Below are 13,019 nucleotides of genomic sequence, written 5' to 3'. Positions count from 1 at the left end.
AATAAGCCTAACCAAAGATGTAAAGGATCTGTACTCAGAAAACAATAGAACACTCATCACAGAAATTGAGGAAGACACAAAGAAATGGAAAAACCTTCCATGCTCATGGATTAGAAGAACAAATACTTTTTAAATGTCTGTGCTAGAGCATTTTATACATTGAATGCAATCCCTATCAAAATACCATCAACTTTTTTCACAGAAATGGGACAAATAATCCATACAAATAAAATTTGTATGGAACCAGAAAAGACCCCGAATATCCAAAGGAATGTTGAAACAGAAAACCAAAGCTAGTGGCATCACAATTCCAGACGTTAAGCTCTGTTACAAAGCCATAATCACCAAGACAGCATGGTACTGGCACAAAAACAGACACATAGATCAGTGGAATAGAATTGAAAGCCCAGAAATGGACCTTCAACTCTGTGGTCAACTAATCTTTGACAAAGCAGGGAAGAATATCCAATGGAAAAAAGACAGTCTCTTCAACAAATGGTGTTGGGAAAATTGGACAGCCACGTGCATGAAGAATGAAACTGGACCATTTTCTTATACCATACACAAAGATAGACTCAAAATGGACAAAAGACCTAAATGTGAGACAAGAATCCATCCAAATCCTAGAGAACACAGGCAGCAATCTCTGTGACCTTGGCTCCAGCAATTTCTTGCTAGATACGTCTCCAAAGGCAAGGGAAGAAAGGCAAAAATGAACTATTGGGACTTCATCAAGATAAAAAGCTTTTGCACAGCAAAGGAAACAGTTGAGAAAACCGAAAGACAACCGACAGAATGCAAGAAGATATTTGCCAGTGTCTTATCAGATAAAGGGCTAGTATCCAAAATCTATAAAGAAGTTATCAAACTCAACACCCAAAGAACAAATAATCCAATCAAGAGATGGGCAGAAGACATGAACAGACATTTCTCCAAAGAAGACATCCAAATGGCCAACAGACACATGAAAAATTACTCAACATCACATGGCATCAGGGAAATACAAATCAAAACCCCAATGAGATACCACCTCACACCAGTCAGGATGCGTAAAATTAACAAGTCAGGAAACAACAGATGTTGGTGAGGATGTGGAGAAAGGGGAACCCTCCTACACTGTTGGTGGGAATGCAAGCTGGTGCAACCACTCTGGAAAACAGTATGGAGGTTTCTCAAAAAGTTGATAATAGAGCTACCCTGTGATCCAGCAATTGCACTACTAGGAATTTACCCAGAAGATAAAATGTATTGATCCAAAGGGGCCCCTACACCCCAATGTTTGTAGCAGCAATGTCCACAATAGCCAAACTATAGAAAGAGCTCAGATGTCTATCGACAGATGAATGGATAAAGATGTCATTCATATATATATATATATATATATATATATATATATATATGTATATGTATATATACACACACACACACACAGATATACATATGTATACACACACACACACACAATGAAATACTCAGCGATCAAAAAATTGAAATTTTGCCATTTGCAATGTTGTGGATGGAACTAGAGGATATTATGCTAAGCGAAATAAGTCAATCAGAGAATGACAATTATCATATCTCACTGATATGTGGAATTTAAGAAACAAGGCAGAAGTTCATAGGGGAAGAGAGGAAAAAAAACAATATGAAATCAGAGATGGGGACAAACCATAAGAGACTCTTAATCATAGGAAACAAACAGAGGGTTTCTGGGTTGGAGGGGCTGGTGGGGGAATGGGGTAATGGTGATGGACATTAAGGAGGGCACGTGATGTAATGAATACTGGGTATTATATAAATGAATCACTGAACTCTACATCTGAAACTAATAGTACATTATATGTTAATTGAATTTAAATAAATAATAAGTAAAAATAGAAGAAAAAGAAAAAAGAGTACAGTTGGGTTGGGAGTACTGACCTCCCATGCAGTCAAAAATTCATATATAAATTTTGATTCCTCCTAACTTAACTTCTTATAGCCTACTCTCAGCTGGAAACCTGACTGATAATATACTTAATTAACACATATTTTATATGCTATATATATTATATACTATATTTTTACAGTAAAGTAAGCTAGAAAAAAGAGAATGTTACAAAAATCATAAGAGAGGGCACCTGGGTGGCTCAGTCGGTTAAGCATCTGCCTTCGGCTCAGGTCATGATCCCAGGGTCCTGGGATTGAACCCCACTTCCGGCTCCCTGCTCGGTGGGGAGCCCACTTCTCCCTTTCCCTTTGCCACTTCCCGTTTGTGCTCTCTCTCTCTCTTTCTCTCTCAAATAAATAAATAAATTTTTTTAAAAGATTTTATTTATTTATTTGACAGAGAGAGACACCACGAGAGAGGGAACACAAACAGGGGGAGTGGGAGAGGGAGAGGGAGAAGCAGGCTTCCCGCTGAGCAGGGAGCTCAGTGTGGAGCTCAATCCCAGGACCGTGGGACCGTGACCTGAGCCAAAGGCAGGTGCTTAATGACTGAGCCACCCAGGCACACCTCAGGTAAATAAAATTAAAAAAAAAAAAGTCATAAGAGAAATACGTTTATATTACTGAACTTTAAGAAATCCACACATATGTGGACCCACACAGTTCAAACCTGTGTTGTTCAAGGGTCCTCTGTAGATATATAGGAAAATAAAATAACAAAAAAACCCAAAACTTGAATCTTAAGTAACCACAACTTGAAAGTATCTACCAGAAAAATGAGCAGTTTTCTCATATTATTTTTTCTACAGGTTATGCTAAAATTAGTACTTAACTGCAGTCATTGCTCATTTTGACCATAACAAGGTGGGAATGAATATTCACATGAGGAATATTTGATAGACTGTGCTTTTATTTTGGGAGGGGTGTGTATAGTCAGAGACCTAACATTTATTGTATAACTACTTGATTCTAGTTACTATATTGAGTATTTTTCTCTCTTTTTCATACAGACATGCTATGGTATAAGTAGGGATATATCTCCATTTTATAGAAAATGTTCAGAAGTTAAATAATTTTCTCAAATTATTTCACTGGTAAATTCCTCCAAATATTTAAGGAGTACTAATTCTTCAATAACTCTTCCAAAAAACCGAAGAGGAGGGAATACTTCAAGTACATTTTGAGGTCAGCATTACCTTGATACTAAATCCAGACAAGGTCACTACAAGGAATGAAAATTATAGGCCAGTATCTCTGATGAACATAGATGTGGAAGTCTTCAATAAAATACTACTAAACGAAATTACACAGCACATTCAAAGGTTATCATGTACCATGATCACATGGGATTCATTCCAGCAATGCAAGTATTCACAAATCAATCAATGTGATATATTGCATTAACAGAATGAAGGTTAAAAATAGGGGCACTTGGGTGGCTCAGTCCTTAAACGTCTGCCTTCAGCTCAGGTCATGATCCCAGGGTCCTGGGACCGAGCCCCACATTGGGCTCCCTGCTCAGCAGGAAGCCTGCTTCTCCCTCTCCCACTCCCCCTGCTGTGTTCCCTCTCTTGCTGTATCTCTCTCTGTCAAATAAATAAATAAAATCTAAAAAAAAAAAAAAAGTTTAAAAATATATGATCATCTCAATAGATGCAAAAAAAGCCCATTTGACAAAATTCCAAATCCATTTGTGTTAAAAACTCTGAACAAACTGGGTGTAGAGGGAATATACCTCAACATAATAAAGATCTGATATGACAAGCCCAGAGCTAACATCATACTTAGTGGTGAAAAGCTGAAAACTTTACCTCTAAGATCAGGAACAAGACAACTAGTCTACTCTTGTCCCTTCTAACCAACATAGAACGAGAAGTCCTCACCAGAACAATTAGGCAAGGAAAAGAAATAAAAAGCATCCAAATTGAAAGGGAGAAGTAAGACTTTTTTTTAGTGGTGGCATTATATTATATATTGAAAACCCTAAAGTGATCACCGAAAAGCTGTTAGAACTAATAGATAAATTCAGTAAAGTTGTGGGATACAAAATCAATATGCAGAAGTCATGTTTCTATACAGCAATTATAAACTATCAAAAAGTGAGTTAGGAGAACAGTTCCATTTACAACAGCATCAAAAAGAAAATATTTAAGAATAAATTTAACCAAGGAGGTGAAACACCTTTACACTGAAAATTATTAAACACTGATGAAAGAAGTTGAAGAAGACACAAATAAATGGAAAGACAACCCATGTTCATGGATTGCTACAGTTAATATTGTTAAAATGTCCATACTATCCAAAGCAATCTACAGATTCAGTGCAATTTTTATAAAAAAAAAAAAAACTGGTATTTTTCACAGAACTAGAACAAATAATCCTAAAATTTGTATGGAACCACAGAAGATCCCAAATGGCCAAAGCAATCTTAAGAAGAACAAAGCTGGAGGCATCACACTTCCTGATTTCAAACAAGCTGTAGTTATCAAAACAGTATGGTATTGGCATAAAAACAGAGACATAGATCAATGGAACAGAGTAGAGACCTCAGAAATAAACCCGTGCATATATGGTCAATTAATTTATGATGCAGGAGCCAAGAATATACAGTGGGGGAAAGGACAGTCTTTCCAATAAGTAGTGTTGGGGAAACTGGGTAGCGACATACAACATAATGAAACTGGACCCCTATTTTACACCATATATGAAAATCAACTTAAAGTGGATTAAAGATTTGAAAGTAAGACCTAAAACCTTAGAAGACCTAGAAGAAAACATAGGTGGTCAGTTCTCTGACATCAGTCTTGGCAGTGAGTTTTTTGGATTCAACACCAAAAGCAAAAATAAACAAGTGGGATCACTTCAAAGTAAAAAGCTTCTGCACAGCAAAAGAAAACCATCAACAAAATGAAAAAAGTAACCTAAGGAATGGTAGAAAATATTTGCAAATCATAAATCTGATAAGGGGTTAATATCTGAAGTATAGGAAGAACTTACACAATAGCAAAAAAATCAAACAGTCCAATTAAAAATTGAGCAATGGAGCTGAATAGACATTTTTTTCAAAGAAGACGTACAAATGGCCTTCAGGCGTACAAAAAGGTACTCAACATCACATTATCTGGGAAATAGAAATCAAAACTACAATGAGTTATCTCAACACCTGTTAGAATGGCTGTCATCAAAAAGATGGGATAACAAGTGTTGTTAGTGAGGGTGTGGAGGAAAGGGAACCCTTGTGCACTGTTGGTAGGAATGTAAATTTAGTGCAGCCACTATGGAAAACAGTGTGGGGGTTCCTCAACAAAATAAAAATAGGACTGTCATGTGATCCAGAAATCCCACATCTGGGTATATATCCAAAGGTAAAGAAAAGAGGATCTCAGATGCTGTTCATTGCATCATTATTCACAGTAACCAAGACCTGAAAACAACCTAAGTGTCCTTCAACAGATAAATGAATAAAGAAGATATGGTATATATACACAATGGAATATTTAACTATGAGAAAGGACATCCTAGCATTTGTGACAAAATGGGTGGACCTCGAGGGCATTATGCTAATAAGCCAGAGAAAGACTAAGTACTCTATGATTTCACTTAGATGTGGAATCTAAAGGGGCACCTGGGTGGCTCTGTCTGTTAAGCATCTGCCTTCTACTCAGGTCATGATCTTGGAGTCCCAGGATCGAGCCCTGTGTCAGGCTCCTTGCTCAGAGAGGAGCCTGCTTCCCCTTCTCCTTCTCCCCCTGCTCTTGCTCTCTCTCATTCTCAAATAAATAAATAAAATCTTAAAAAGCTGAATTCATAGAAACAGATTAGTGGTCAGTAGGGGCTAATGGTTGAGGGAAAAGGGAAGATGTTGGTCAGAGAATACAAACTTCCATCTATATGATGATAAGTTCTGGGGATCTAATGTACAGCATAGTGATTATAGTTAATAATACTGTATACTTGGGGCGCCTGGGTGGCTCAGTCGTTAAGCATCTGCCTTTGGCTCAGGTCATGATCCCAGAGTCCTGGGATCAAGCCCTGCATCAGGCTCCCTGCTCAGCGGGGAGCCTACTTCTCCCTCTTCCACTCCCCCTGCTTGTGTTCCCTCTCTCCCTGTCTCTCTCTCTCTGTCAAATAAATAAAATCTTTAAAAAAAAAAATACTGTATACTTAAAATTTGCTAAGAGATCTTAAATGTTCTTACCACAAAAAAGAAATGGTAATTATGTGTGATATAGGTGTTAGCTTAATGCTATGGTTATAATTATTTTGTAATTTTAAAAAGTAGATATATATATCTCCATTTTATAGAGAAGTCCCAGAAGTTAAATAATTTTCTGAAGAACATAGCTACTCCTCACTATATCATTCTTATTCCTACCTTCCAGCACCCCAAAACATGTTGAACAGATGATGATCCATGATTCTAACCCTCAATTTGCTATTTCCATCTACTCTCAGCAGTTAGAGGCTCTCTTCCCCAACCTTACACTGTCTTTCCATAACTGTTGTTACTTGTATTCTCTTCCTTCTTCACTTTTTCTGTTTTTTTGTCTTTGGCATACTTGGCTTTTCAGCAAGAGTAGATGTTACCTGGCTGTCCGTGCTGGTATTCAGGGAGCAGCTGCTTGACTACCTCAAAGGGAAAAAAAAAAAGAGAAAGATGTCTTTGTGACAACTTGTGTCTTTAGAGCTTTCACAGAAGACTGAGGGTTCTAGAATGCTGGTTTTGAATAGGAAAGCTTGATTAGAACTTTGGTTCTGCCTTACCATGTCAAGGGTGCTTTATCCACCTGAAAGACTGGCTTGTTTTTATTGTTAGGTAGAAATGAAAGAAAAGAAATTGTTGCCCGTCCAACTCACTATGAATGTTTAAATTAGGATATATGAAATACTCATCTCTTCTGAACTATAAATGTAGGTTACAACATAGGACTTTGTGGTACATGTTAAAATGTATTTAGTGGGAAGCAACCATAGTGGACTTTAACCATTTTTGACAGTTAAAGTAGATGTTTGTATTTTTGTCTTAAAATGAAATCAGACTTTCAGAGTTTTAGATCTATGATCATTTTAAGTATTGGGAAAGTACAGCCTCCTCTGTTCCTTGCCCACGGCTACATGGTAGCTGTGGGACACTTTTACCTAGATTTCCTGATTTGGTGGAAGGCTTTTTCTTTTAAGACATTCTGGCTGCCCTCATGTAGGAATAATTTTTCAGGTTTTTTTTCTTACTGTTAGAAGTTAATTTCAAATGAGAGTTTCTCAGGTGTATAGATTTAATGAAAGATGGATGGACGGATTCAGCTGTAGAAGATTTTACTTCCATCTTTACTGGAGAGAACTTAAGAATGTTTTATTTTTACTCTATAACTTTCTCTTCAAAACAGATACCAAAAAATGGGCAGAAATTTTTTTCTTTGGTGTATTCATATGTATATGGTTGTTTATTCTAACTTAATTTGTCTTTTTTAACTTTTTTTTCCCAAAGATTTTATTTATTTGAGAGAGAGAGAGAGAGAGAGAACACACATGAGCAGGGTGGAGGGGCAGAGGGGGAGGGAGAAGCAGGCTCCCAGCTGAGCAGGGAGCCCAACATGAGGCTTGATCCCAAGACCCAGTGATCATGACTTGAGCCGAAGCAGATGCTTCCTAGGCTGAGCCATCTAGGCATCCCTGGTTGTTTGTTTTTTTTTTTTTTTTAACTTTTTAATCTTATTACTAAGTAATAATAGAGGTATTACTTCTACCTTTTTAACATTATGTGTGGCTAGGGCTTTGGAGTGACATATTTAGGCTTCAGTGGCTCTGGAAACACTCTATATACATACACTGTTACCGTCTTTCAGTAACTATGATGGATGTCCAGCCAGTAGTTTGGTGAATTGACTAAGCTGTGGGAGGAGGTCAGGGGCCTTTGTCATAAGTTCCAGCTTAACATTTACTAGTGACTGGGCAAATCACTAGCTTTGGACATTTCAGTTTTTTGGTTTATAAGTTGGGGTAATAAAGTCTGCCCTAACCACCTTCATGGAATTCTATTTAATTAAAATACTTTTTTGTTGGTGTGCATATAGAAGCACTTTATAAATGGTAGTATACTCTAATGTGGAGACTTTAAAAGATTTGTTTATTTTTATTTGAGAAGGAGAGAGAGTGAGCCAGAGGGGCAGAGGGAGAGGAAGAGAGAATCTCAAGCTGACTCTGTGCTGACCATGGAGCCTGACAGGGGGCTTGATCTCACGACCCTGAGATCACGACCCCAGCTGAAACCAAGAGTCAGATACTCAACCGACTGTGCCACCCAAGCGCCCCTAATGTGGAGATTTTTAATGCCACTGTCATCCAGAGGAAGTATGTTTGGATTAATGATGTGACTTTAGAGAAGATGTGGAGACAAAATTAGAGGTGAAAGACCTAGTTGATGAAAATGTATGCTAATAAAATAGAATGGAATCAGAGCTACTATATGGTCCCAGGGAACCAAGTTTTCTAATTTTTGGCTTAGTTTTGTTTTTTGTTTTTTGTTTTTTTTAAGAGAGGGGAAGGGAGAGAGAGTCTTAAGCAGGCTCCATGCCCATGCTCCATGGGGACGCCATCTCCCAACCCTGAGATCATGACCTTAACCGAAATTAAGAGTCAGACTCTTAACTGACTGAGCCACCCAGGTGCCCCGTGACTTAGAACTTTTACACCTTATTCTGTAACGTAGGTCTGTAAACAGCCACCCAGGTGCCCCGTGACTTAGAACTTTTACACCTTATTCTGTAACGTAGGTCTGTAAACAGTATCCCAGGTGCCCCGTGACTTAGAACTTTTACACCTTATTCTGTAACGTAGGTCTGTAAACAGTATTGTGGGAATCATGTGATCCAGAAAAAAATTTTATTTTCTTCATTTTTATATTGACCTCATGAACTGATTGATCTTCTTCAAATATTTTACTATAACTGATTTATATCAGTGAATATGGAAAAGAAAGAAAAACTGAAGTCCCAAGCACTGTACTAGATACTTTCAGGTCTATTACTTCTCTTGATTCTCAAAACTACTTTATAAAAACAATATTATTAACACCTGTTTTGTAAATTAGGCAACCAAGGCTTTACAGTGTCATTAATTATGCGTATAAAATCATCTACCTGCCAAGTGATGAACCTGGCATTCAAGCCCAGGTCTGTCTGTAACTTGAAATTCCATACATTGTTTAGTATTGGATATGGTTGAAGAAAGGAAGCAGTAGAAGTATCAAAATGAAATTTAACTGTATAAAATATTGTGTAAAGAGTAGGATTTATATAAATTATTACCAGTTATGAAAATAGCATATGACTTTTCTATTGCATTAGTTAGAAATTTACCTTGATGATATTTTGGCATTACTTATTTCATTGAATATAATTCAAGATACAACATTGAAATCAGTATGATGTCCTGTTTATTTTAAATACTGTTAGTGTATTAGTTAATTGTCAGTGTCTTTTGTTCCTTAAGATGAATTTTTGAAATTTTATATAAATGAAATTAGGAGTCAGATCTAATCTGTATGGCCAAAAGGAATTGCTACTTAAATTCTGTGTTGAATATTTTTGAAAAAGCAAATAAAGAATGTACTTGTTATCTATATACATTTGGAGGCTTACATGATTTTAATATAAGTGGGATATACTTTTTTTATTATTAAAGATTTTATTTATTTATTTGATAGAGAGCACAAGCGGGGGGAGTGGCAAGCAGAGGGACAGGGAGAAGCAGGCTCCCTGAGTATCAGGAAGCCCTGTGTGGGGTTCCACCCCAGGACCCTGGGATCATGACCTGAGCCAAAGGCAGACGCTTAACCAACTGAACCACCCAAACACCCCTGGGATGTACTTCTTCATGTATTGGAAGTTTAAATGCTTTTGAGAATTGTAATAGAACTGTTCTTTTGTTTTTGTTAGGTGTTAGACAAACCCAGTAGGCTAACTGAAAAGGAACTTGCTGAGGCTGCAAGCAAGTGGGCTGCTGAGAAACTAGAGAAGGCAGATGAGAGTAACTTACCTGAAATTGAGTATGAGGTAAGGCATAATTTCCCCTTGATGTTTCACATGAAGAGTTTTGTCTGGATCTTAAATGATGGGTGGGAAGTGTTTGATTTGTTCTAGTACTTTAAAATATATATGGGGAAAATAGCTTCATGGATTATTAACATTTACCACACAGAGTAATAGTATGAATATGAATGATTCTGAGTTCAATAATTGAACTATACCTGAATTTCTCCAGCAGTGTAGAAGTGAGAGAATAGAATAAATAGGGAGGATATGGAAAATGCATTATTTATCCTTTTATGGGCTTTGCTGTTAAAAGTATCTCTAGAAATCATGGTAAGCCACTGGTCATAAACCAGTGAATTCTGAATAAGAATCTACTTAGACCTTGGATCTTGGGCTAAATTTATGTAACATGTTATATTCTATGGAAATTATCTCATAAATATCCCAAGAAATGAAATGACACATTGTTTGAGTTACCTGTGATCTTTGATGAGTCTTGAGTACCAAAAGATGAGAGCATTTTTGGGTCCATAAAATACTGTTTATGAATTTTTGCATTAAAACATTTGAAAATGAACTCAAACTTTTCTGTATAACCTATAACATCTCTAACGGGGAAATATAGATGTTTCATTGGCAAAATTAAGCTTTTAGACTCAGGAATTGGTGCTAAAGGAATTATTTTGGTACGATAGGCAGAGAATATAAAAATCTCTGTACCATGAGAGATTATATAGATTTGAAAATTTCTGGCTTTTCAATATATTTTAAGATACCTTTTATAGAAGGCCCTTTGATAAAATGGATCAAGCATTAGAATTTGATCTAAAACATATATACCTACATAAATCTTTATGTACCTACAAAAATTGTTTCCAAAATAACTAATGTACACTGCTCATAGAAAGCACAAACCACTATAAACCCTATCAGTACATATACAAACAAAGCCCCTCTTTTTTAAAATGCTGATCTGTCATTTAGATATCAATTGTTCTTAAATAGGTCAAGATTTCCTTGTTATTGTACCTATAATAGTAGGTATTTATACATATTCTTGAATGAATATATCAACATCATCTAGCTGTCCCTTTTTGGCATCTTTCCATCACTATTTAAAAGCATGAACAATAAAGTAATTTATAGGGCCATTTTGTTTATTTTCTTAATAATTAGAATAGTAGTTTTTATATTAATAATAGGTTTATATACTTCAAAATTGCTTTTTGGAGAATTGATCATTTTTCTCAGAGTACTTAAAAACTTCCAAAAATACCACTTTCTTGTTTGCTTAATACTCTTCAGTTAGCAAGGCTTTATTAAGATATATTCATCTTTCCCCCATCACTTTTTATATCTCTTAATTAAAAAAAAAACAAAACAGTCCTCACTATCTACCTTCCTCAGATTTTAAATATTTTACTTACTGCTTGAGTGGATCTTGAGTCTTAATAGTCAGTGACATTGGGTCAAGAAAGACTTTCTTTTTAACCTCCTTATTTTTTTCTCTTAAAAATGCACAGGATTTGCTAGGTTTTGAATTAATAAATAGCGCTAACAACCTATAAGTGGGGTGATAGGTCAGGCACGATCTTTTGTTGAACCAGAGGCAAGGTGAGTGAGGGTAGGATTGCAATCTCTTTGATATGTTTGTTACATGGTATACATCATTAATGTTGAGCAACAACATGAATTTCATAGCACTGTCTAAAATGTTTTTCAAGTTAGATTGATACTTTCTTACACTGGAAATGAAGCATTTGGGAAATTTTTATGATATTTTTGTTCTTTTATTTAAAAACCTAATCCCACCGCAGCTTATTAACGTTTTGCTCAGATGGTAGCATTTGTTCTCAGGCAATTGTTAAATAGGTACTCATTTCAGTGATCTATGCTTTTTGAGAAATAGAATTTTGACTTTGATTCTGTAAACTCATATCTGATTTGACAGAATAAGATGGAAGGAGAAAAGGACTTTGATGCTAGGAAAGAGACTGGCATAATACTCTGTGTATGTGTTTAAATGTACTTGTGGCAGTATTTTTATTTTATTTTAGGTTTTTTTTAAAGATTTTTTTAAAGTAATCTCTACACCCAACATGGGGCTCGAATTTAGCAACCCTGAGATTAAGAGCTGCATGCCCTACCAACTGAACCAGCCATGTATGTACCCCTTTATGTTAGTTACTTAAGTAATGGTCCCTGTACTTCAGAAACATTGTATAGATTCATTTTTATGACTAGAGAGAGATTATTTAGTTTTCCTGTTTATCTTCTCTTGCTGCCGTGAATATAATTTTAAGCAATTCAATTGGGAGACCATGTCATTTACAGAAAGTTCAGTGAAATTGAAGATACATTCAGTGACATACTTAGATATCCAAGAATGTTGTAATTCAGTTTACTGTTCAGTTTTATATTTGGGCTCTAATAGAGAATTTCTCAAAGTATTTGATGGAATACTAATTCTAGAGAGTCTTAACGATCTGAGGGGAAAAAAAATTCTATTAGCCAGTATGTTTGGGAAATGCTAGATTTAAAAGAGTTAGGTTATTTTGATATTGCAACACTTTTCAGAGATTTTAATATGTTAATGTGCTCATCAGTGGTCTCTGAAGGAAGATAAATAATAAAATTTGCATAATTTAGCAGACTCGACTATGAAATTCCTCACAGTGTATATTTCGGGAGTAGTATTTTAAGTTACATATTTTCAGAAAATAGTACCATACTGGCTTTCTCATAATTTATTTAAATTCACTGAATACTCATTCTGCATCATCTTGTGTCAAATACTGCATTAGAGACACCGTCCTAGCTGTCTGGGAGCTTGCAGTCAAATTTTGTAGAGACGTAGTTTACCATCGTCAAACAAATAGCCATGTAGCTTTTGGCTATCAGAGTGAAAAGCAGATTACTTGGAGGCAGTACCTGTCCCAGTAGAACAGGTTGCTTCTTCCTATAGAAGAAAATTTTGACATTTTTCTTAAGTGTAAATATATGATTTATGTTGTTAAGTCATTTTCTACTTTGTTATCTCTGCTTACTCTTCTCCAATGT

General features: G+C 35.9%; 1 protein-coding gene across 9 annotated transcripts in view; it reads left to right on the top strand.

The window, feature by feature from the left end:
* Positions 1-13,019, top strand: part of PPHLN1 (periphilin 1) — a 142,446-nt gene that overhangs the window by 73,629 nt on the left and 55,798 nt on the right. For all 9 annotated transcript variants that reach the window (XM_027592934.2, XM_027592929.2, XM_027592936.2 and 6 more), the window contains one exon: positions 9,864-9,980. In XM_027592934.2, the coding sequence (XP_027448735.1) occupies positions 9,864-9,980 (117 nt within the window). The remainder of the gene's footprint in view (positions 1-9,863; positions 9,981-13,019) is intronic.

This window comes from Zalophus californianus, chromosome 9 (genome assembly GCF_009762305.2).
Source record: "Zalophus californianus isolate mZalCal1 chromosome 9, mZalCal1.pri.v2, whole genome shotgun sequence".
Classification (NCBI taxonomy): domain Eukaryota; kingdom Metazoa; phylum Chordata; class Mammalia; order Carnivora; family Otariidae; genus Zalophus; species Zalophus californianus.
This window is presented reverse-complemented; position numbering and strand designations above follow the sequence as displayed.